At 58.7% G+C, this 23,983-nt stretch overlaps 8 protein-coding genes across 10 annotated transcripts; all 8 read left to right on the top strand.

Annotated features, from left to right (window-relative positions):
• Positions 1 to 425: 425 nt before the first annotated feature.
• On the top strand, positions 426 to 3,036 carry ABB37_07873 (hypothetical protein; the record flags this gene model as incomplete). The annotated part of the gene is made up of 1 exon (XM_015806665.1): positions 426 to 3,036. Exon 1 carries the CDS (start codon positions 883 to 885, stop codon positions 3,034 to 3,036), a length of 2,154 nt encoding a protein of 717 aa, XP_015654536.1. The 5' UTR covers positions 426 to 882.
• A 2,262-nt stretch (positions 3,037 to 5,298) lies between these two features.
• ABB37_07872 (hypothetical protein) lies at positions 5,299 to 8,763 on the top strand (the record flags this gene model as incomplete). Its single annotated transcript, XM_015806664.1, has 1 exon — positions 5,299 to 8,763. The coding sequence occupies one exon, from the start codon at positions 5,299 to 5,301 to the stop codon at positions 8,761 to 8,763; it is 3,465 nt and encodes a 1,154-aa protein (XP_015654535.1).
• Positions 8,764 to 9,479: 716 nt separating this feature from the next.
• Positions 9,480 to 11,771, top strand: ABB37_07871 (hypothetical protein; the record flags this gene model as incomplete). Of its 2 annotated transcripts, none has more annotated exons than XM_015806663.1 (1): positions 9,480 to 11,771. In XM_015806663.1, the coding sequence occupies exon 1, from the start codon at positions 9,585 to 9,587 to the stop codon at positions 11,769 to 11,771; it is 2,187 nt and encodes a 728-aa protein (XP_015654534.1). In that variant the 5' UTR covers positions 9,480 to 9,584. The 2 variants fall into 2 exon arrangements, with proteins under 2 accessions (XP_015654534.1, XP_015654533.1); XM_015806662.1 differs by having other exon boundaries at positions 9,526 to 11,771.
• Positions 11,772 to 12,553: 782 nt separating this feature from the next.
• Positions 12,554 to 14,005, top strand: ABB37_07870 (peptidase t putativepeptidase T putative metallo-peptidase ClanMH family M20B; the record flags this gene model as incomplete). The annotated part of the gene is made up of 1 exon (XM_015806661.1): positions 12,554 to 14,005. The coding sequence occupies exon 1, from the start codon at positions 12,734 to 12,736 to the stop codon at positions 14,003 to 14,005; it is 1,272 nt and encodes a 423-aa protein (XP_015654532.1). The 5' UTR covers positions 12,554 to 12,733.
• Positions 14,006 to 15,021: 1,016 nt separating this feature from the next.
• Positions 15,022 to 15,325, top strand: ABB37_07869 (hypothetical protein; the record flags this gene model as incomplete). The annotated part of the gene is made up of 1 exon (XM_015806660.1): positions 15,022 to 15,325. Exon 1 carries the CDS (start codon positions 15,116 to 15,118, stop codon positions 15,323 to 15,325), a length of 210 nt encoding a protein of 69 aa, XP_015654531.1. The 5' UTR covers positions 15,022 to 15,115.
• A 514-nt stretch (positions 15,326 to 15,839) lies between these two features.
• Positions 15,840 to 18,663, top strand: ABB37_07868 (hypothetical protein; the record flags this gene model as incomplete). 2 transcript variants are annotated; one of them, XM_015806659.1, is made up of 1 exon in its annotated part: positions 15,840 to 18,663. In XM_015806659.1, the coding sequence occupies exon 1, from the start codon at positions 16,108 to 16,110 to the stop codon at positions 18,661 to 18,663; it is 2,556 nt and encodes an 851-aa protein (XP_015654530.1). In that variant the 5' UTR covers positions 15,840 to 16,107. The 2 variants fall into 2 exon arrangements, with proteins under 2 accessions (XP_015654530.1, XP_015654529.1); XM_015806658.1 differs by having other exon boundaries at positions 15,843 to 18,663.
• A 632-nt stretch (positions 18,664 to 19,295) lies between these two features.
• On the top strand, positions 19,296 to 20,568 carry ABB37_07867 (putative mitochondrial hypothetical protein; the record flags this gene model as incomplete). Its single annotated transcript, XM_015806657.1, has 1 exon — positions 19,296 to 20,568. The coding sequence occupies exon 1, from the start codon at positions 19,612 to 19,614 to the stop codon at positions 20,566 to 20,568; it is 957 nt and encodes a 318-aa protein (XP_015654528.1). The 5' UTR covers positions 19,296 to 19,611.
• Positions 20,569 to 21,844: 1,276 nt separating this feature from the next.
• ABB37_07866 (hypothetical protein) lies at positions 21,845 to 23,812 on the top strand (the record flags this gene model as incomplete). Its single annotated transcript, XM_015806656.1, has 1 exon — positions 21,845 to 23,812. Exon 1 carries the CDS (start codon positions 22,736 to 22,738, stop codon positions 23,810 to 23,812), a length of 1,077 nt encoding a protein of 358 aa, XP_015654527.1. The 5' UTR covers positions 21,845 to 22,735.
• Positions 23,813 to 23,983: the final 171 nt, after the last annotated feature.

Raw genomic sequence — 23,983 nt, 5'->3', positions numbered from 1 at the left:
GAAGCGGACGAGCAGGAGAAGGTATATCTTTGTTGTTGTCGTGGCAACACACGGTCTCGGACCAAAATATAATAATAATAACGCACGGCATCGATACAACGCGTTCACCGCCGGCAACGTCTATTTCACGTGGGCCAGCAGGAAGCATAGCATCAAGAGCAGCAGGAAGCATAGCAGCAAGAGCAGCAGCAAGAAAAAAGAGGAAGACACTTGTCCTCTGCGTGTGTGCTTCCGCAGCGGTGACTCTCTCCGATGGAGCGCACACTTTGTGAAGGTTTTTCATGCTTTGTTTTCTATTTGCGCTTCTTTGCCGCACGAGTCGTGCACAAGTCGCATGAGTGAGCTTTCTGCGGCCTCTACCTTCTTCCACGTTGTTTCTCCCGTTCTCCCCTTCTCCCTTCTTCTCCGCTTTCTCCGTCCGTTCAGCAGTCGGATAGCAGCGCAACCGTGATCCGCTTTTTCAGTATTTTTAAATATCTTTGTTCATCTTCTGTCCTTTCCACTCCCACACTCCTCTAAGCATCGCCACACACACGCATACACGCACGCATACACGCACGCAGCTACACCCCAGCGCGTAGCCCAGGGAGTCAAATAACTGGGTGAAGACGAGCGGATGCCGTGCGTGGGAGGGGAATCGAACAACGACAACTACCTCTACCACTACTACTACTTCAGAAAGGAAAAGGGAAACGCCTTGAAGAAACAACAAGGAAGCAAAAGTACCTCGCACAAATTGATGTATTCGCACATGCGACTTTTCTCTCTTCTTTTAGTATTAATTTGAACGCAACCCCACCTGCTGTATTATCCTCTTTTCTTCTCGAATACCTCTCCGATAGATCGCTATCTCTATCGATACACAGATTTGTTTTTAGTCCAATGGGCTGTGTCGTCTGCACGTCATCTGCCACTACCGGTGCGCCGCGTAACAGGCGACCAAGCCACGTGACGTACGTCTACGCCGGCGGCAACGCGCGTGTGCCGACACCGGCGGCAGGGAACGGCGACAGCTCCCCACTCTCCAGCTCGCCGCCGCGCCAGCTGCGCGGCGTGAAGGTGGTGGTGGACAGCGGCAGCGAGGGACCCGCCTGCGCCGTGGCGGACACGACACAGCCACACCAGGTCGCGAGCGTCGGCCGCCGCAACCGCCGGAGGGACAACGTATCGTTTAGCAGCGGCGATATCGCACCCCCGCTGAGTGGGAGGGACACGAATGGGGCGGCTAGTCCTGATGCAGCCGCCGCCACCGCCGCGAGTGTCGCGTCGCGGCAATCGAAGCTGTCTCTGCAGGGGAGCCCCTTTCCGGTGAGTCCCACGAAGCAGCAACGCATGTCGTCGACGCGCGGCGGTGGCGGTGGCGGTGGTATCTCCGCCCTGGCGGCGGCACTCGGCTTCACCGTCTCCGATGGCGCCCGCTGGGGCATCCCCACCAGCACCCGCTCGCAGCCCTCACAGCACAACCCGCCGCACCTGTCGCACCACCACCTCTCCTCCACCGCTTCCACCTCCGGGCAGGGACACAACATGCGCGATTCGATGCTGTCGGACATCTCAGAGCTTATCAGCCCCGTCAGCACGACCGTCACGAGCGCGCCGGATTTAATCTCACCAGGCCACGGCAACGCCTTCGGGGCTCGCACGAGCATCAAAACCAGCTGGCTTCGCCATGGAGAGGACTTGGAGACCCAGCGGCAACAGGCGCCGCTGAGTATTGATGCGGATTTTTTTGTGTACGACGACATCGTCATCTCGAAGGATGAGGCGCGCACGAAGCACTGGCGCTTAGCTGGGCGTAAGCCGACGATAACACTGGAGAACTCCGCGGCCGACAACACGCCGGGTGGGCGGAGCCGGCGCAGCAGCAGCCTGAAAGCGAAGCGCTACTTTACGTTCAACGACTTCGACGTGTGCGTGGATGAGATGGACTGGATGCCGGCGACGGCCGGGGCTGCCGGTGTCATCGCACCGCTGCAGCAGAGCAGCGACGCAGCGGCGATACAGCCTGATTTGCGGTCTATGACGGTCACGAATACGGTGGCGTCGGTGCCAAATACGGTTGCCCACGCTGAGGAACTGGCGCGGAAGGTGGCCCCGCCGTTCAACCGCCCGCTGCACAGCTTACAAACGACGACGATGCTGGGACACGCCACTCGAGTGAAGTGCATCGCTCTCTCGCCGGCCGAGACGGAGTACGTGAGTTGCAGCAACGAGGACGCCTCCATCTCGCTCATGAACCTCGGCGTGCGGGCCGAGGTGGGCATCTTCACCGGCCACCAAGACACCATCATCAACGCCACCTTCTCTCCTGATGGCAAGTATCTGGCGACGACGAGCAAAGACAAGTCCATGATTCTGTGGGACGTCATGACGGCGCGGATGCTGCTGACCCTCACCCACCCCAAGGTCGTAATTTGCTGCTGCTTTAGCCCTGACAGCAAGTACTTTGTCAGCGGGTGCCAGGACCGCACCTGCCGCCTGTGGGACACGAAGCGGGGAAAGGAGTGGCTGAGCTACACGGCACACGACGGCATCATCATCGCCATCGCCTTCAGCCCCGACGGCAACTACGTGTGTAGCGCCTCGGCGGACAAGTCGCTTCGGGTCTGGTCGGCCACCACGGCCAAGACGCGACTGCACCTCACCGGGCACACGGGGATAATCCTCTCTTGCAGCTACACAGGCGATGGGCGGTACATCATTAGCAACGACGAGTCGTTGCTGCGCGTGTGGTCGGCCGAGGATGGCAGCTGCACGCTGTCGTTGAGTCCGGCACACGTGGCGAGTTCTGCGCTGCGCAGCGCACGCGGGCCGAAGCTGGGCTGGACGCTGTCGAGTGCAGCTCCCGGTGCCTTCACGGGGTACATGGTGGCTGCCTGCAACAACCGCTTTATCTACGTCATGGACATCGAATCCGGCGCCGAGGTGACGAGCGCGTTCTGCAAAGCCCCTGTGTACTGCCTGGCGGTTGGTAGCTGCGAGAGGATGGCCTGCGGCGACAGTTTTGGGAACATATACATATTTACGCTGAAGTAGACCACGAAGAGGACAGAGAGCAAGAGAACAGTGAATGCATTACAAAACAATTTCCTTTTTTTTCTTCTCTCTCTCTCTCTCTCTCTGTTATCGTCGTGCGAAGGCAGTTCAGCAGGTTCTCTCCAATCTCCTCGTTGACGTGCTTTTTGGATCCGTCATAAGAGACGGTTCCGCCTTTTCCGCTCGCACGCAACACACGCAGTGCACTCATGTAAAGGAGTACTCTTTAGCTTTTTTTTTCCCTCTGTCGCTTTCTTTATATATCTATATAATTATGTATCTTCTTTGTCTCTTTTGTTTGCCGAATTACTGTATGCATCGCTTTTGTTGGTTTAGAAAAAGAAAAAGAGTACCTCTCTTCTCCCTCGTGCGGCGCTCCTCCGTTGCTCTGATTTCGATAACTGTGCCTTTATTGGGGGTGGGGGAGGAGTGGAAAAAGGGGAAGCGAGTGCCGGAGAGTCGTGACTGCTGATGACTTTGACGGGCCTGCGGTCACAGGGTTGTCTGATGATGATAATGATTAACATCTTTTTCATTCTTTCTCGTGCCAATCCGACTGCGCGCGTTGACGTTGCGTGCGTGGAGCCACTTACAAACAGCATCTTGAACCTTTCAATTTTGGTTTTTTCTTTCTGTTATCAAAATCTTTTTTTTCTTTCCTTCGATTGTTGTTGTTAACGTGAGAGGGTCAACTGCAGCATCAAACGGACCCCGATGTTTGTTGCAGTGATCACCACACACACACACACACACACACAATTGGGATGATAAGTGGGGGAATGGATTGTACCGGACGTGGTACGGCCTTTTAATGTTTCTTGTGTTTCTGTTTTTGTTTCTGTTTTTCTTCCTGCGTAGGCTAGCCGTTATTCTCCTACGCCTCCCTGCTCCTCCACTTGTCACCTGACGTTGAAGTATCATTCGCGTGCGTGCGTGTTTGCAATATGGAACCCTTTTCTTTTGTATAACACTACTTTTCTGTTTTTTATGTTTTCCTTTTAGCGGCGAGGAACGCGATACACCAAACGGAGCGCCTGAGCCACGGAAGTGAGGTGTGTGTGTATGCACAAACCCAAGGTATTTCAAGCTTCACGATATATTTATATATGATTGTTTTCCCTTCTTCTTGTTTTGAGTTTTCTCGATGTATTCTCAAGTGGCGGCTCTTCTTTCCGTTTTCATTTCCTGTCTCTGATTTTTGCGGCTCTTTTGCGGCTTAGTTGGTTTTTATCTTATGAATTGTAGAACGGGGTTTTTTTTTTCGCTGCTCTCTGCGATGTATCGAAGCGATGCGATATGGGCAAACTACTGCCCCTCTTTTTTCTTCTTTAAACCCTTCTTTTACATGTTTTTCGAACTATTTTTGCTCTCTCGTCTTCGTGTTGCAGCTGCTGCTTGCTGCCGTTGATTTCTTTTTTTTCCTCTTCCTCTGTGATGGTTGCTGCCGCTGTTTCATACAATAGTTTTACCTTGTTCTTTGTGAGAGGATTCCTTTTCTTCTGTCACTGCGGTGTGAAGGCGACGAAGTGCGTTTCAAAAAAAAAAAGGGAGAAGAGAAAGGAAAAAAGAGAAGTTAAACGTGATGAAGCATAGTAAGAGTGGCTTGTGGGCCCAACTGATGCGATCGTTGAGCCGTCTGTCGCGCGTGGAGGGGCGGATGTGTAGCGCGGGTGGCCCAGCAGCAACGCTCGCTGCTGTGCAACGCTTCTCCATCACGCGTGCCGGTTTCTTCATTCTCCTCTATGGCGTGGTATTTATCATTGCCCCCACGCGACTACAGCAGTATATATATATATTTTTACTCTGTTCTGTGTTCCCTCTTCATCTTCCGACCTTATGACTCTATCTCGGTCCATTACTTTACATTTTTTTTTAAAGTTTTCCCCCTCCCCCTCTGTCCTTTCTTCTTCTGCTCTTCTCTTACAACGAGCCTACTCCCCACACTGCACGCCGTTTGAATCGACCAAAACGCCTGTATGGATGCAGGCGTGCGCAGAACACGGACGACCTTCACTGCCGCTCCGTTCCAGCTAGATAAGAACGTCAGTTTTCCTTTTCCGTTTCTCTTCATGTGTCCTTTCTTCCTTGTTCTCCATTCCAACAACCGCAACGGCGACCACACAAGTCTTCAATTCAATGTACCTATTGAAGTCGTAGAACCTGTCTCGCTCTGCAAGTGTGCGTAGTATAGCTTTGAACGAAATACTTAGATACGTATCTTCTTCTTTCTTCTTTTCTCTCTTCAGTTCTGGCGACTTCTGGATGTACGCGAGGGGTATTTGCACCCCGCCGGAGCACATTTGCGTCTACGCGCGTGTGCGGCCGTGCGCAGCCGCGGGCGACGTTGCGTGCGTCCGCGTGGACGCCGCGGAGCACACTCTTCACTGCGGCGCCGGCGGGCCCTCGTCCATATCGTGCGTGAGCTCCTCGGTGAGTGGCTCCTCGCTTCCCAGTCCGCAGTCGCCAAGGCGTGCCCGTAAAGGAGGCGCCGCGGCGGCGGCAGCGTTGGAAGAACCGCCCCGTCCTCCCCACCCACCCATGCCGCGACGGCCCTTTCAACAGCCTCAGAGTTTTGCGCTGGACGGAGTTGTGTCGGACCTGCACGATGCAGACACCGCCGCCTTTCTCGCAGCGACGGCGCAGGCTTGTGCGGCGGATTACCTGTTGGAGGGGAGAGATGTCACGGTGCTGTGCTGCGGGGAGCAGGGATCGGGCAAGACGTCGACGGCGTTCGGCGACGGAGATGAGCCGGGGCTGTGCGCGCGTGTGTTTCTCGCGCTGTTTGCTGCCATGTCGACCTCCTCCTCCTCAGCAGCAGCAGCAGTGGGCGTGCCGTGGGGGCGGCCTGACGCCTCAGACAGTGCACCAGCAACACCCGCAGCACCCACAGAGGCAGCAGTGATGGCATCCATGCGGCACGAGGTGACGCTGTCCTGCCTGCTGCTGCAAGGCGAGTGCGTGGTGGATTTGCTCGCCGAGGTCGGTGCCGGCGATGTCGATCTGGTCAACGCCTTCGTGGCCGCGGCGCGGCCCACATCTTCTTCTCTTCCATCCCCGTCCTCTCCCCCCTCTCCAGCGTTCTCCACAGCGCCAGGGGGGTCCGCAACGAGTAGTAGTACAGCCGGTGCTGCCGCTGCGTCGTCAACGCCGTTTATTGCGATGGACAGGCACGGCGAGGTGGTGATCCGGGGGGTGGCGCAGCGATCGTGTGGCAGTGCGAATGAGGCCATCACCCTCGTGCATCGCTGCCGTCGTGCTCAGGCGTCGCGCGCAAACTCGTTTGGCCATGTGATCGTGATGGTCGACGTTCTCGCGGAGGAGGTGGATGTGACGGAGGAGGGGAACGAGGTGGCAGCGGTACGACACGCGCATTTGCATCTTGTCGACCTCGCTAGCGTGCACACCACCTCCACAAATACGTCAGCTACTACTACTGTTGCTGTCGGTAGTAACGGAAGTAGTTCTCTGAGTGGCGTGACAGCGCCGGGAGGGCGCTGCCGTGCGGAGGAAGCCGCCGTTCGTCCGTCTCTGATCGCGCTGCGGGCGGTGATCGTAGGGCTCGTCGACGCAGCAGCGCGGGAGGGCCGCCGCCAAGTCGGTCGCGATACCCAACCCTTGACCAAATCCGCAGCCGTTTCTTCTTCTGCTGGCTATTTCTCCTCCGCGTCCTTCCTGCAGTACCGACAGTGTAAGCTGACGGTGCTGTTGAAGGGTTATCTTGGCGGTGCCTGCCACACCGTCGTCATCGCCCACGTTCGGTCCGAGCACGCACACCTGTCGGAGTCTCTTACGACGCTTCGGCTGGCGCGGCAGCTCTTGTGCGTGCCGGAGCAGTCCAACGCACACCGCACCCCCGACTCGGCCGCCCAGGTGCGTCAGCTGCAGCGACAGGTCGCCACCCTGCAAAGCGATGTGCGCATGCAGGTGGAGTTGAACCGGCGAAACGCGCTGCTCGCGGCAGAGGCGTTACGCCGCACGGCGGAGGAGAAGGCGAGGGCGGGTACCGCTTCGACAGCCGCCCACGCTTCGCGCACGAAAGCCGGTGCTGCTCCGTCTGCGTCGTCGTCTTCTCGAATGAAGTGCGACCGTTATGACGGCCCTGTGGACGCAGCAGCGACGGAGGCGCCATCACCGCCTTCGCCCCCTTCCCCCTTTCCCTGGCCCATGTCTCCGGCCAGTGCGTCCCTGCACGTGTCCGTCGTAGACTTCATCGCCGGCCGGCTGCCAATGCTACCCGTCACGACAATTGAGGAGATGAACACCTGCTTTGAGCTGCTGCGCCGTCAGGTGGTGGAGCGTGATATGCGGCTGTGCGCTGCCATGGCCGACCTGCGCGCTGCACGAGCCGGCACGGTGGCGGCTGCCTTCTGGAATGGGACGGCTGCCGGAACGTCGCGCCGGTCGAGTTCCCGCTCCTCGCATCTCTCGTCCCTCGCCAAAGGCGCCTTCTCGGCTTCTCCGGCGCAGGAGCGGCAGCGTACAAGTCAGGTGCGACACGGCACGGAGAATGCGCTGACGGACGCCACCCTGGAAAGGCATCGATCACCGTCGCAGAAGTCGGGCGCGAACTCCCACGCATCATCTGCGAGTTCGCCTGTCAACGCCGGTGTTACTACTTCTGCTGGTGCTGGTGGGCGTCTCGATCAAACAGGATTGCTCGAGGAGCTCAGCCCTACGTGGGTGACGGCGGACTGCGGCGTCGGCTACGGCAGTGCGCCTGCCCCATCTCAAGAGACCACCACAGCCACAGCAGCAGCGGCAGCGGCAGCGCCGAGAGCATCCCCCGCACGGGCTGCGCCGGCGGGCCGGCAGGCTTCTGCGTGGCCGGCGTCGCCCAACACAACCGCCGTCTCGTGGATGCTGAGCACGTTGGAGGAAGCGACAGAGACGGAGGAGGCCGCCGTGTCCTCCACTGCAGAGACGCGAGAAGGCACCAACCCAGCCGCCGGGCGTGTGGGCAGTGCCGCGGAGCAGGGCGGGGCGCCCTCGACGGGTGTGCCCGCGACGACAAGCACCCCGTTGAGTTTGCGGTCGCCCCTCCCTTCTGGGGAGAGGGTGCGCCGCACGCAGCACGCCGATGCACGGCGGGCTTACCTCACGTCGCTATCACCCGCGCCGACACCACCGCAACACCCACAAGAGCAACCCGACGCTGGGTCAGCTGCAGCTGCTGCTGCTGCTGGATGGTCGCTTCCTCTCTCCACACCCGCACCACCGAAGAGTGCGGAGGCGATCGCCTTCGACGGATACGTCACCGACACAGCGGAGGGCCGTCAACTGGCGCACTTTGTGCGGCAGGACGAGGCAGCCGTGGCGGCACTGCGGCAGCGTCTGACCACGGCGGTGGCCCCTGATAAGGTGACCGCGGCGAAGGACGCCTACGAGGCCGCGGCGGCACAGCTCACACGGCGTCGTCGGACCCTCCTGAACAGCTTTGAGGCGTGGTACTCGTTGCAGCGAACACCTGAGCGACCCGCCATCACGTCGACGACGTCCAAGCACGGCGCCCCCCCACTCAACGGGATGATGGGGAACGAGGCCAGAGGCGGAAGCGGCGATGCGGCGGCGCTGCGTTGGTTTTCCGCCGGCGGGGCAGCTACATATCACATCCCGCGACTTCGATTGCGTCCTTCTTCTTCCATGCCCACGGCGACGGCACACACCGCCCCCGCCTCCACGTCTTCGCCCTTTCCAGCGACAGTCGACGCATTGATCCACCGACCGTAGCGGGCGAGACTGACGTGAGAAGCGTCTGCATACGTGTGTGTTACAGGGATCAGCGGTGTCGACGCCAACGCTTTCAGATAGCTGTACCGTTGTTATTATTCTTTTCTTTCTTGATTGCGGATGTACAGCTCCTCTTCTTCTTCTCACTGCAGCAGAGACTTCGTTATAGCAATGTATGATGAGTGTAGGGCGCCCTGAGGTGGAAATGACTGTGTTGCGTTGCTGCGGGCCATACCTTGGTGGCCGCCACCTTTTAGGAACGTGTTGGAGGAAGTGGGCTTCCTCACTCTTATCCTCAAAGACAGCAAACAGAGTGGGAGGAAAGGGAAGGAGAACCGTATTCAACAGCCCTACGTGTGCTTGCGGGGGATCAGCTGTCTTATTCGATCAACCAAAGGTCCATTCTGTACGGAACACACACACACACGCACACGCACCGATGTGAGGAAGAGAAATATATAACGGCAACCATTAATGCACCGCTGACAAGGCCAAAAGAACCACATCCGCAGCAGCAACAACCAAAAAAAAAAGGGAAGAAGAACCGTTACGGTGCCTCCTGTGCGCATGTGGTGTCGTTGCCGTCCTCGGTGTTTCCTGCCCTGCTTCTCCCTCTTCGACGTGGATCTTGCGGCTTCCTTCCCCACCCCCCACGAAACAACAACACAAAGCAAACCTCCCCCCTCTTCTCTTTCTTTCTTTCTCGCGTTATCGAAGCTCGCCGCCTTTGGCTACTTCCCCGTTCGTGTTTCTACCTTTCCAGCAAGAGCATCGATTGCGGTGTCTGTCGCATCAACACACCAACACGCAATATACATACTATGGACGTTATTCCTATCGCAGCGCAGGAGACGGCGTCTCGCTACCACAAAAAGGCCGGCGAACGCCCCATGAGTTCTGCCGTGACGACCGACCTCACCGCTCTGCTCACTCGACTGTGGCTGCTGAACAACAAGGAAGGCCTCGATGAGGCGGGTAGCGTCGCCTCCACGGTCACCGCCATTGAGCAGCAGGCGGACGACATGGTTGACTACCTGCTGCACCGCTGCAGCCTACCGTGTCTTTCTACCTTGTCCCTGCAAGTCCGCTGCGATAACCTCCGCACCTCGCACGCAGAGCAGGCTCAACAGGCCGCCGTGAAGAAGGAGGCGATCGCGGTGCAGCTGGAGGAGGCGCTGCTGTCGATGGAGTCTGGCCTGACCACGGCGGAGCAGGTCTGGGCCGCGCTGGCCATCAGTCTCATTCACCACTACGGCCGCGGCTCCCCACTCGTGCCGTCGTCGGCTGCCGCTGCGGCGGCGCAAACGTCGCCGAGCAGCGACCCGGCTTACGGCGAGGCCATCTTTGCCGTCAGCGCCGCCTTGCCCCGCGCGCAGATGGCGGGGTTCCTGCGGCAGGACCGGGTCGAGAGAGCCGGGCAGCTGCGCCAGCTCCGCCGCATCGCCTGGGGTCTCCGGCTCTACCAAAAAGAAACGGGTCGGTGCGGCGGGGTGGACATGGCCCCGCTCGCCGCCACCGCGGACACGCCGCTGTCGTTGCTGGAGAAAAAATGCAACGATGCCCTCGCCAGCCTGGAGCCGCGCATTTGCCAAACACGGGCGCTGCTTACGTCCCCGACCTGCGCGTTGGTCACGGCGGCCATGAACGTGCTGCGGGAGGAGTACCATCATTTGCTGTTGATGCTGCACGTGCTGAAGTGCGCACAGTGCGGTCTGCGGCAACTGCGTGACTGCGTCGCGGAAAAGGTGTTGGCGCCGTACCAGACGACGCTAAGTGAACTGCGGGAGCTGCTGACGCCGAGCCGCCGACACCCCACCGCGGCGGCAGCAAACAACAACACCGACAACAACGGCGGTGGTGGTGCGCCATCGGAGGCGGCACCGAAGAAAGTCGTCTTCCCCAAATTCATGGAACTGGCGGACGCCTACGAACTCGGCATGAAGTGCGCGGAGGAGTACAGCTACTACGCCTCCCTCTTGCAAATGGTGTCGGATTCGCGGGAGGGCTACGCGTCGACGTTGCCGACGAACGCGGCTGAGGACGCCCTTGCGCGGGAGAACGCGAACAAGAAAGCTGCTTCTGCGGCTGCTGCGTCGGCTCACCCTCCCCCTTCTTCCGCAACTACGACGACTGCCGGTGCCTTAGCGGCGGAGGTCAACGCCATCTTAGACGCCGAAACCACTCGCCGCAGACTACCGGCCGGCGTACACGTCCGCTATTACACCGAGCTGCCTCTGCACACCGTCGACGCCGCTGTCGCTCAGCTCTACCCGCAGTCCCTGTGTGCCATGCGTGGGTACTGCCCGGTGCAGTACATCGAGGGCCGTCCGGTATCGGGGCTGCTGCTGCCTGGGCAGACAGGGCAACTCCCATCCGCCGATGCTGCCTCGTCGCCTGCAGCGGCCCCGGGCGATGCGTCGCTCGGCTGCATGGAGGTGAGCGGCGGCACGGGTGAAGCCGCCCTCGCCCGCCCGCTTCGCTTCCTCTTCGCCGATGCGGCGGCCACGCGGGCCTTCGCGGCCGACCCGTGGAGGTACGTGCACGGCTGCTTGCGTGTCTTCCACCCTGCGGAACCGTCCGTGTCGCTGGTGATGGGGCTGGCGGATGAGCTACCGGGGGAGCTCTACCTCGAGGGGGCCCGCAGTGTGGAGAAGGTGTCGGATATCGCGGCGAACACGCAGACCGCGGACAGGAGGGCGGACTGCGGCACGCAGACGGGGCAGGTGGACGCCTACATCAACCACCACTACTTCTGGAACGAGTGGGACTTGCGCCGGCACGCGCTGAAGCTGGCGAACATGATGCAGATGCGCACGCACGCGGCGCAGACGGCGGCCTCGCACTATCGACGGGAGGCGACGACGCAGGCAGACCCGATGAAGGACTCGGAGACGCAGACGTTGCAGGATGCCGCGACGCAACCACCGCGAGTGGTGCAGTATTTGAAAGGTCTGCGTGGCACAGAGGCGTCCGCAGTGGAGGCGGTGCAGCACTTCGTGGAGTACTAGTCAGCAGCGAGGTGAGACGGACAAACTGCCTCGAAGCAGCAACCACCACAAATAACAACAACAGAGGAGAAGGCAGCTGTTGTCGTCTTCATGCAATCACGCAACTCATATTCGCGCTCTCTCTCTCTCTCTGTATGTGTGTGTGTGTTGTCGCTCGTCGCGAGTGCAATTGCTGTGCGTCTGAACGATGTAAAGTTAGTGTTGTAAGACCCTTCTGTTTCTCGCTGTGCAAGTTGTTGCGTACGGTGATGTAAGTCAATCTTTTCTTCTTCTGTTTGGGTTTCTGTGAGATCCATTCGCTCGATGTAGAGACTCTCATTTCAAATCAAGAAAAGGAGCACGCAATAGTAATAATGATAGTAAGCGAACGAACAGCGAAGGCGACCACGGCGGCACCGCAAGTTGGCTGAGCTGTGGTACTGAGAAGCCACTGCAGCAGCAGAAGCCCTCCCCCTCCCCCCTCGCAAGCGATGATGTGAAGCAGGTGACCGTGAAAAGAAACACTTTACCTTGTTCTAATGCCTGTGGTGTTCGTTTCATTTCCTTCCCCCCTCCTTCTCCCCGCTTTAGGGGGTGTGGGGCGATCTTCTCCGTCTGCGAGGGGATCAAAGGGCAAGGACGTTGTTGACGCTGCCTCCGCCAGACTCTTGTTGCGATAGGTATTTGCTTCGTTCTCTTTCTCACGTCTCCGCTGTCTCCGCTGTCTCCGCTGTCTCCGCTGTCTCCGCTGTCTTTTTCTTCTTTGCCTTTGCCGATACTGCGGTGCGCTTTCCCCATCCAAAGGACGGTCGTCTTTCTCATTTCATTTCTTCTCTTTTTGTCGCTTTCGAGTTACCTTATCGATTTATTATTGTTGTTGTCGTTGCCTTCGAAGCTGCGCGTCACTCCTTCGCAGAAGTGCTTCTTTTTCCTTCTGTGTGTTTTCAAAAGCAGCAGAGTCGGCCCTCCGTGCATTTACCCGCATGTCTCTCCGGCCCATCGAGCAGCGCCTGGAGGAGCGCTTCATGCGGTACTCCGCCATCACCACGCAGAGTAACCCTGACAACCTTGGCAAGTGCCTGCCCTCGACGCCCGGTCAGCAGGTGCTGGCGGACTTGCTGGCGAAGGAGCTGAAGGCGGCGGGCCTGCAGAACGTTGTGTGCGACACACACGCCACGGTGACGGCGGTGAAGCCTGGCAACGTGTCGGGAGCGCCGCGCATCGGCTTCATCTGCCACCTCGACACCTTCGACAGCGGCCTGTGCCCTGATGTGAAGGCGCAGAAGATCCACTACACGGGCGGCGATGTCTGCCTGAACAGGGAGAAGGACCTCTGGATGCGCGTGGCGGAGCACCCCGAGCTGCGCAAGTACGAGAACCAAGATATTCTGTTCAGCGATGGCACGAGTGTGCTGGGCGCGGATGACAAGGCCGCCATCACCTCCGTGATGGACATGATCGTTCACCTCGACTCCAGCACGGAGCGGCATGGCGACATCGTGGTATGCTTTGTGCCGGACGAGGAGATTGGCTTGGCGGGTGCGAAGAAGCTGGATGTGAAGGAGCGCTTCAACGTTGACTTCGCCTACACGCTCGACTGCTGCGAGCTCGGTGAGGTGGTGTATGAGTGCTTCAACGCCGCCATGGCGGAGTTGAGGTTCACGGGCGTGGCGGCGCACCCCATGTCAGCGAAGGGCGTGCTGGTGAACCCGCTGCTGATGGCGATGGACTACATTGCGCACTTCAGCCGCGACGAGACGCCCGAGTGCACGGAGCTGCGGGAGGGCTACTGGTGGTTTTCGAAGATGACGGCCAACTCGACGGAGGCGCACCTGCAGGCGATGGTGCGTGAACACGACGTGGCGAAGTATGCGATGCGGAAGTCACGCATGCTGGAGGTGGCGAAGGCGGTGCAGGCAAAGTACCCCACAGGCAAGGTGGAGATCCAGATCGAGGACGTGTACGCCAACATCGCCAACTCCATCAAAGGCGACCGCACTGCGATCGACCTGCTGCTAGAGGCGCTGGAGAAGGCGAAGGTGAAGCCGAATATCATCCCCATGCGTGGGGGGACGGACGGCGCCGCCCTCTCCGCACAGGGACTGCTGACACCAAACTTCTTTACCGGCGCCCACAACTTCCACTCCAGTTTTGAGTTCCTACCCATCCCGTCCTTTGTGAAGGCCCGTGAGGTGTGCTACAACATCGTCACCCTCGGCGCGGACAAGCGCAAGGCGGCTACGTCGTCTCTGTGAAGCTGACGGCGCGTGTGTGTGTATGTGAGAAGTGCCAGGAAAACGACTCGTCTTTTCAAACTCCTATTTCTTTTGTTTTACTCCCTTCGTTTGGTGAGTTCTCTTCCCGATGTCGCTCCCTCTTGGGTTGGTTTTGCCTTCCCCCTCTCCCCCACTGTAGGGGGTGCGTCGCGCACTGACGTCTTAGCACCAGGTGGGTGCTCCCACCGCTTGTGCTACGGCTATCGAGCGGTGTGCTGGAATTTGCATCGCCCATCAACACGATTGTCTGCGCCGCGTGGGGCACGAATCGTACGTTGGGTTAGCGAAGAAGAAAACAAACAAATCAGAAGCGGGAAGACGAGTAGAGCGACGAAGCGACGCAACACGGCACCGTAATTGACACAGGGAGGGATGCAGAACACCGTCCAGCTTTGGAGTTCTCACTTGTTATTCACTATCATTTAATTTCTTCTCTCGCCGTCCGTCCTTTTCCGGGGCGGGTCGCAAATCTCCCCCACTTAACGTACTATTACTCAAACAGAGAAAGCGACGCGTGTTGGTTCTCACGCCCGCGAGACTTCCCGAAGTCGCAGCAGATCGAAGATAATAAAATATATAGAGAAAGAAAAAAATAGAAATGGAATGTATCGAGGTGACCCCGCAAGAGGCGGGCGAGCGAGTAGCAAAGACCGTTGTGTTCGCGGGAGAGAAAGAAGGAAGGGTAGACGGCGGCGGCGTGCACGCTTCCCTGCACCGCGGTTTAACGCGTCTCGTTCCTCTTCTACCCCAAACGGGTATGCGCAAAAGACGTCGAGGAAGAGGCATCCGCGCTCGTCTTTCTGTTTTTGTTTACTTGCACATCAATCGGTGCTCTCTCTCTCTCTATGTTTCTCTCCCCCTCTCTGTCTCACGGCTGTGTGCTGTGCTTTTTTCCGATGTGCGCCGACTGTAAACGTTTTCTTTTCCTTCGCTTTGCTCTGTGTGTTCTTTAACGTGCGGTCTCGTCTTCCCGTTCTTGTGACGGCGGAAAATAAGAAGACGGGGTCAGGCGGCAACGGAGACGTCGCCATTCACTGCGGCTTTGGGGTTTTTTTTTGAGAGCTTGCGCCAGGAAAAAATCGCCGGGAGATGAATCGAAAGCTTCATGTTGTACTACTATCCCTTTCTCCTTCTCTCCCCTCCAGTCGACCTCTCTCCAGGAAAGGCTGTTTTCTGTTTCCCCGCCGTCCCGCCCCTTTTCCAACCCCACGAGGTGGAAATGCAGACGATCTGAGTCTGCAAGAAACTCCCTTTCGTAAAGTTCTCATTGGTTCAAAAATAAATACAAAAAGAAAATGACGCCGTCTACCCTTAAAGGAAAATGAAAACGATACAGGGATGTAACGACACTGTTTTGCACTTTATTGATCTTTCTCCTTTCTCCTTTCTTCTTCCTTCCTTCCTGATCTGAGAGTAGTCGACTAGAGTTTTTCTTTCTGTTAACCGCTCGCGAACTTCGTTGGTTGTGGCTTTTCGAAGCAAGGAAACGATAGTAGTACAGGTACAAGAGCGGACCGTATGGCTGGTGCGTCTCTCTCCCCCTCTCTCTCTCCCAGAGCACAACGGTCTGACAGCTCGCTGCTCTCACTCTTTTCTTTCTTTTCTTTGTTTTAAAGGTCTCTCCAGCGCGGCGGGGCACACTCTGCGTGAAGTAGGAGGATGGACTCCATGTCCCTTCCGCACAGGCGACGACGACGACGGACAATAGCGGCCCCCCGCCCTCTTTCCCTTTGTTTCTTGCGTACGCCGTGCTGAACTCCTTCTCTCCCTTCCTCTACCATCTCTTCCGCCTCTCCTTCTTCTTGATCCATTAGCAGAGCTAAAAAGAAGAACTGCCATCACGTCTCCTACACCCCGCCCACTCGCACCCGCACAAGAAGGTCTCCATCAACGCTTTTTGGTATCTTGCTGCTGTTCTCAGGCGCACGTACAGCAGACCACGTCCGACGTGTCTATCGGCGCGGAGTCAACCACTGCACAGTATTTATTTTCCCTTTTTTCATCTACAGCTCTGCGCAGAGTTGCAGACCGTCTTTTTTTTTTCCTAAACACCGTCGTCGCTCGTGTTATCTGGCTTCACTATGCTACACACATCTTCGGGGTCGCGGCGACGCCTCCATCAGATCGTCCTCAGCGCATTGCTTGTGTTACTGTGCTGTCTGTCTCACGTGACCGGCGCTGCAGACGTCGCGCTCGACGAGGCCGCGGTGGTTGCGACGGAGCGACCATTTAACCTGACGAGCGCGTCCACTTTACTGGAGCTGCTCGCAGAGCCGTCTCCCGCCTCACCCCAGGCAACGCAGCCAGTTTTGATTCTCTTCACTGATGAAAGCGTAGAAGTGGATGTTGTTGACGCTGTTCGACACAAGGTACGCCAGCTAGCGACTGACATCCCGCCGGCGGTGCTGCGGGTGCACGAGTTCCGCGTGCCCGCAGCAGTCACGGAGCGACGTCTCGTGGACCTGGTCTTAAACGGCCTTGCGACACGGCTGCCGTCGCTCGTCCTTTTTCACAGCAGCGTGCACAAGGCACAGGTGATCCCCGGCTCCTTTGTCGCTGCCGCCCCGCTGTCCGTTCCGCTGCCCTACCCAAAGCAGGCCGAACTCGGTAGCGTAAGCTATATGGAGCTGCGCACGTGGGTGCTGAGTGAGATGCCGGTGCGCTACGTCGATCCCGTGACCTTTCACGTAGTACCGAGTCTGCAGTTCGTGTTCCGCCCCGAGGAGGCGGTGGAGACGCTGCGGTTGGTGCAAAGGGCGGCGGAGGACGACGGAGAGGGCCGATCGGTGCTGCCCGCCGCGGTGTCGATGGCGTATCTGCGTCTCACCACGCACGGCTCCGAAGAGGTCGTGGCGGCCCTGTCGTCGCTCGCGACGCAGGCGGGCAACGCGGCGTTGACGTTGGTGACCGAGTCTGCCGAGGTGGCGGCGGCCTGGGGCCTGGCGCAGGAGCACACCCTCTCGACCGCCCCGTGGGCTGCAGTGGCGGAGGCGTACTTGTGCGGCCGTAGCGGGACGGCCAGCCGTGCGGAAAACGTCGTCGTGGTCGGTGCGGAGGCGGCGCAGCCGGTTGGAACGATCGCCGAGGTGGTGGAGGCGACCGCCGCCGCTCCCCTTTGGCGCACCGCAGCGGCCACCACTGGCGCGGCGCAGCAGTCACAGCTGCGGGCGTGGAGGCGTGCGATGGAGAACTTCAACGCCACGAGCCCCCTCCGCAAGATCGACACCGCTGCCCACCTCCTCCACGAGCTCGTTGCCCTCCAGCAGGCGATCAAAATTGTGTTTGTGCTACGCGAGAGCGATGAGATGTGGTTCCCCCACCACCTCGACGTCGCGGTGCGGCTCGCCGGCCAGCTGCGGCAGACCTCCCTGTTCTACAACACGACGACGCTGGTCGGCAACGCGAAGGTGCCGACGCGGGCGGTGCGGTCGTGGTCGCCGTCTGCGCGGATGGAAGTTTTCTGGCTCGACGCGGAGCAGCTGCCGGCGGTCGCTGGCGGCCTCTTCGTGACGCAGGTACCGGCCGTGCTCGTCGTGGCGCCACTGCAGTCGCGCTTTCAGGACGGCGGCGAGGCAGAGGAAGGGGAGGGGGAGGAAGAGAAGGAGCGGGCCGGCCTGCGCAGTATCGACCCCTTCCTCGGCATCCACACGGTAAACCGCTACGACCTCTTCACGGCGGCCTTTACAAACGACGCCTCGGCCGCGGTGGACCCGCCAACCGGCAAGGCGGCGCTGCCGCAGTTTCCGTCCGACAGCAACGCCCTCGTGCGCTTTCTCGCGAGCGGCAGCTTCCTCGGCGCTGTTCAGTTCGCCCTTCATCCGATGCGGCTGAGTCAGCTGCGGGCCTCGATCTTATCGGAGGTCGCCACGACCACCACCACCGGTGCCAGCACGAGTCCAGACGGAGGTCCGTCCTCGTCTTCGGCTTCTACCCTGCCGAATAAGCGCTACGCCCAGCTCGACTACCGCTACTACCCGCTGCGGCCGGCGGAGGAGCCGATGGAGGGGCCGGCGTACGTGCGTCAAATCCTCAACGGCTCGTCGCCGCTGCCGGTGGTGACGGACGCGGCGCGAGGGCGGTCCAACGCGCACCCCCGCAGAGGCGCAAAGGCTGGCGCCGCCGCCGCTGCTGCTGTGACGGACACGAAGGCGGCGGCGGCGGCCGCACAGCAGAAGGCCGCGTGGGAGGCGGAACTGGCGAGGCGGCAACGAGAGAGGGCGGCGCGGGTGGCGCAGAAAGCGGCGACGGATGCCGCGGCGCGAGCGAGGGAAAAAACGGCGTTCCAGCAGAGCGTCGAGGCTGCCATTCGCGCAGAGGCGGAGGCGGACGGAAAGCTGAGGAGCACCGTCGGAGGAATGGAGGCGGGCGCGACGCGGACGGCGGGCGGTCTGCTGGTGCGACGGCCGTCGCTGGAGGCGGCAGCACGCGAGGAAACCGCTGCGACCTCTTACCCCCCGTCTTCTTCGCACGGAGACGGCATGGAGTCGGAGGACGCCGAGGACGCCGCCCAGCGAGTGCGCCGTCGCCGTCGGTACGCCGAGTACAAGGAGTGGCAGGCCGACCGCGGCCGCATGGCGGACGGCTGCGTCTCCGTCAAGAACGGCCAAGAGCTGTTGCTGCGCTTCCAGTGGATTTAAGAAGCAGACGAGCGGAGGGGGGTAGGTGTGTGTGTGTCAGGAACTGCCTCGTTGGGTGGTTTGGCCTGAAAGCGGCGTTTGCTGCGATGTTTGGTCGTCTCTGTTTGCTGCTGTCGTTGACGCTGAATTTAATGAGGTAAGACGACATGCTTGGGCTTTCGTCTCTCCCTCTTGACGTGCATCCTCACGAGGTGTTGGCATATATATTTTCCACGTCATATCCACAAGAGCATTGTTCGGGGCTGGTGCCTGATACGCGCCCCGTCATCGAAGGCGCTGCAGGGCACCCAGCTCTCCTGTTGTTATCTCGTATGACGCAGGCGACTTCGTTGGCGGATCGCCTTCACCGCGTTTTTAATCGTTCTTCTTCCATATATATATCTGCTCCTCGCTGCCCAGAAGACGCCTCTTGTAGCGCACTGTAGTGCTTGTGTCGCAGTAGCCGAAAGGACGGCAACGCGGCTTTTTGCGCTGGCTTTGTGGTGTCGTCTCGCTTCACTCCTCTACGATCCTCCGCCGTTTCTCTCTTTCTCTCTTCTTTCTGTATATTCGCGGCTCTTTCACACTAATTGCAAACACACACACGTACGCACCCACCCGCACACTCCCCACTGCATCACTACATTGGAAAAGATAAGAAAAATACAAGAGTCAACGACCGTGCCACTCGACTGCGACCACAGTGAAGAACCACAGCATCCAACGGAAAACAATAGCAAAGAAGGAATAACATCTCCGATACCGTTCGATCAGCGCTGTGTGGCGGACTGGCATCGTGGGCGGATCATTTAGTACTGTCGTGTAACGCAAGTCCCCTGTGCATTTTCAACCTTTTTTTCTTCCTCCTTTTCTCTCTCGTTGGCTTGTTTACTTCCGACAGTGAAGCCCCTACCTCTCCCGCCGGTTGTCCGCCTCTCGCTCGTCATTGTGTCTCTGTGTCCATCCGTCATGATGGCAGACACCGACTCTCAACTCTCCCTGCAGTCCCTCACGCCGCTGGACCTGAAGCAGCTGTCTCGGCAGCAGAAGATTCGGCTCTTTCAGGACTACCGCGCCAGCGGGGCGCGCAATGCGAACAAGATTCTTTTCCTAGCCACCGACCTCCTTGCCGGGGGCTCGAGCGGGCTCAGCTCCAGTGAGCTCTACGAGGTGTACGAGCAGGTGTTGATCGCGTCGTTAGAGTGCGGCCGCATCGAGAACGCGACCATGTACCTGAACCTGCTGGAGAACCGCTTTGGTAAGAAGTCGGTGCGTGTGAGCCACCTGCGCGGCCTCTGCCTGGAGGCGCAGGGGAAATCCAGCGAGGCGAAAAAGCTGTACGAGCAGGTACTCAAAGAGATGCCGACGAATGACTTTTGTGTAAAGCGACTCTCCGCGATGTACAAGGCGGATGGGCACTACGAGGCGGCCATTCGCGTGCTGGAGGAGGACCTCGTCTACACGGACGAGGACGAAAAAAAGCACACCTTTTTTGAGGTGCACCGCGGTGACTCCATGCACACGCTGCGTGAGTTGAGCAACCTACACTACCTGCTCGGCAACATCGACAAGGCCATCTTCTACGCCGAGGAGGTGCTGCTCTTCGATGCGGACTCGTACTTCGCCCATGCGCGTCTGGCAGAGCTGTATTACGTGAAGCGCGACCTGCCGCGCTGTGTGACGGAGTACGCCCAGTCGCTGCTCTTCAACTCCGAGCCGAACAACGCCCGGTCCGCCTACGGTCTGTGGCAGACGACGTTGGAGATGCTGCGTCAACATCAATCCGGCGTGAAGAAGTTGGATGAGGAGAAGGAGTTGGCGCAGACGCAAGACTTACACACCTACGCCGCAGAGACGCTGCACCGCATGTACGCAGGGAGTCCGATGCTGTCGGCCCTCGACGCATACGTGCAGCGCGAAGCTTAACCGTGACTCAATGGAAAAAAGGAAGCGACTGTCGAAGCAAAAAGCAGCAGCAAACGCAAAGAACTGGCGTGAAGGTATGGGTAGAAAATGGCCGGCAAGGTGCGTGTGTGCTTGCTTGCTGACTGCGTGTAACGGCGACGGAGTCAGCTCTCATCACGGAGCACCTGCTGACGTCACTTTTTTTTTCTTCTCTTTCCTTTTTCTTTCTCTCGCGCCCCCCATCTTTTCATTAATTTTTATTTGGCTGATGGCTGTTAGCGTGGTGCAACGGCGACGGAGGCGTGCGCACGACGGTGCTGGCACTATATATATATCTTCTCCCGGTTAGTGGACCGGAATGCGCATACGAACTCAGAGCTTTGAAGGAGAGGAAGCACAGACGATAACCTGTACCAACCAGTGTCTCTCTCCCTTTGTGTGTGTGTGTGTGTGTGTGTGTTGTCTGTAGAAGGCGAGATAGTCGAAGCCGACCTGTCGTGGTTTCTTTTGTTGCTATGAAGTGTTAAAGTGGAAAAGAAGCGTAGTTGTTGTGAGTGATCTAACCAATAAGTGTTCTTTTTTTTTTCTTTGCTTGTATGGCTCTCTAAATACGTGCTCTCTGACGCAGGACGCGCGCTGCTGCTCTTGCGTTTGAACCGCAGCGCATCGGCAGCAGCAGGGGGGGAGGGTGAAGGGCGCGTGTTGTGCTGTGCTGTCATCCACTACAAGACAGGAATACAGGAGAAGAAGAAGAACGTGCGGACGCACGCAGCAGCGGGCCAGCATCTCGGGTGAAAAGGACTCCCCACACCCCCAGCTTACAGTTATATGCATAGGTGAGTAAAGAAGAAGAAGAAGAAAAAAAGCGCTGTCAAGTGTGCTTGCTTGTGAAACCCACTCGAGAAAAGAAAAAGATCCGGAGGAGTGCCGCACAGCGGTTGGTGTAAAATGTATTCCATGCCGCTTCTTCGGTCTCCCCGCCACGCAGGCAGCAACACTTTTTTCGCGCCCCATAAACAGAAGAAGAATCATGTGTGCGCACGACGCGTATGTTATCTGCAACGAAAAGGTCCACGTTGGAATGAGAGTTGTGGCTGAGGTTTATTATTACTATTTTTTTTTTGGTAATGATTAGTGCGTTCGACCGGCTGAGTTTTTGGTCTTCCGTTTACGCAGCAGCAGACGCAACTTCCACAGCCGAAGAAATCGCCTGCATTGCAACGCCTTTTCCTTCTTCTCCATTCTTCTTCCTTTTTTGTTTTCTCTCCTTTTTCATGCTTCATTGCGGTACTGCAAAGAAGAGAGAAAGTAGTCGGACGCAGCGAAGGAAGAGAGGTAGAGAGACGAACACCCATATCTCCGGCACACACACACATATATATATATATACACAACCGCACTCACTCACCTATCCCGCGAGGTGTGTGCTCCTTCTTCACCTCTTCATGTATTTTCGCTGTTCTCATCCCGCCGTACATCCTTCCTCATACACATCCGTTGTCTATTACTATTATTACTATTACTATTATTATTCTTGGTTTACGACTTCCATTCATAGAGGTACCTGCTTACCCTTGTGTCGTACGTACGCACTGTTGCCGAGCTGTGATTTCACTCGAAGGTGATTTCTTCTCTTCTTCTCCTCTCCCTCCGCTTTTGTTTTTCTCTTTCCCGGAGCGTCACGGTAGGAGTGGAGACATACATATATACGTCAGGGTGTGCGCTTTACACGCACCGTTCAACAAGAAAAAGAACAAAGTAGAAGGAAGAAGGTGAGCGCGTGTCAGCAACGTAGAGGAAAAAGGAGAAGCAGAACACATGAGCAGCAGGGAGGAGGACGGCGACGTTCGCCACCCATGTAGCGCCGCCACCGCCACCGCTGCAGCCGCGAGAAGCACCAACAGCAGCAGCGGCAGCAGCGGCACCGGCAGTCACGACAGATCCCGCCGCTCGGCCACGGCGTTCAAGTCGGCCAGCGCTGGTACTGCGTCGTCTCACACGGCGCAGCAGCGTAACAACCCTTCCATGACGGCCACGGGTGGAGGGTCATTCCAGACGGGTGCGTCGGCGCCAGGGAATGAGGCGTACACCTCCGTGCACCCTGCACCGGCGATGACGGCGGAGAGGAGCCGCAAAGGGCGGGGCACGCCGTCAGCCCCGCTGCACCAGTCATTTGAAAAAAGCCTCAATGTCCCCCCTCGATGCGGCTGCGTCTGCGGCTGCAGCCTCGCCCGACGTGCGCGACACCGTCGAGTACCGCGCCGCGTGGGATTTAGAGCTATGGAAGGCTGTGCAGGTGGATCGCTTCCGCAAGCAACTGGAGAGGCAGAAGAATGCCGCACTCGTCCGTCTGGAGTCGGCGATCCGGCAACGGGAAAAGGCGGCGAAGGTGGAGCTGGCGCGGCGGGCACAGACCGTCACGGCCCGCGAGGCGGCAGTGGAAGCCGCTGAGGCGCACCTTGCGGCGCAGCAGAGCAGGCTGGCCGAGATGGAGAAAGATCTCCGACGCACGCGGCAACAGCTGATGGATGCGCAGCAGCGCGTCGAGGACGAAGTACGGGCGCAGGTGCGGCTTGCCAACGACACCATCGCACACCGCGCACGTCTGCTGGAGGAACGCGTAAACGCGGCTGAGTCGCAGGCGAAGCGCGCTGAGGAGCGCCAGCGACGAGCCCAACAAGACTATTTGACTCTCTACGAAGCTTTCAGTCGAGCACGGTCCCAACAACTCACCTCTGCCACAACGAACGCCAACGATCTCCTCGGTGTGTCGCCCTGCACCGGTGCCGGTGCCTCGACGGCGATGCAGCTGGGGCAGCTGCGCGCGCACTGGGACGCGGAGCATCAGCGGCAGCTCGACCGCGAGGAGCAGCGGCATACGGCGGAGGTGGCGGCCATGAAGGGGTGCTGCAGGGAGCTGGCGGAACAGAACCATCGACTCACGGCGGCGCTCGCAAGACGACGAGAACAGCTTCGACGGGTGCAAAGCACTGCATGTGCTGCAGCCTCAGCTGCTGCGGCGGCAACAAAACCGTCGGCGTCGCTTGCACCTGCGATGCACACCACCACCGGCGAGACGCCTGAGCCCATTACACGGGAGCTGCATCGGCTTGCAATGGAACGTATTTCGCTGGTTGACGGCAGCAGCGGCGCGGTGCGTGAGACCGACGCTGTCATTGTGCGCATGGACTCCCGCATGCGTGATTTGCGCCAACAGCTGGTTGCTGCCGGAAGTGATAATACTCGCGGCGACGGAACAGAATAGGCTGCGCCGACCGCATCCGCTTGCCCGTGTCGCAGTTGGTCCTGCGCATATCCATAGACATTTATCTATTGTTTGCACTTGACAGTCACGTTATCCTGCATTTGTATTGTTCACAGATCTGCGCCGCGTTGCACTGCCGTTGTTTTTGCTGCGTGTGTGCGCTGCAGAGCG

The sequence above is a fragment of the Leptomonas pyrrhocoris genome, assembly GCF_001293395.1.
Source record: "Leptomonas pyrrhocoris isolate H10 chromosome Unknown, whole genome shotgun sequence".
Lineage (NCBI taxonomy): Eukaryota > Euglenozoa > Kinetoplastea > Trypanosomatida > Trypanosomatidae > Leptomonas > Leptomonas pyrrhocoris.
The sequence above is the reverse complement of the archived record's forward strand: the minus strand, read 5'-3'. Positions and strand labels throughout refer to the sequence as shown.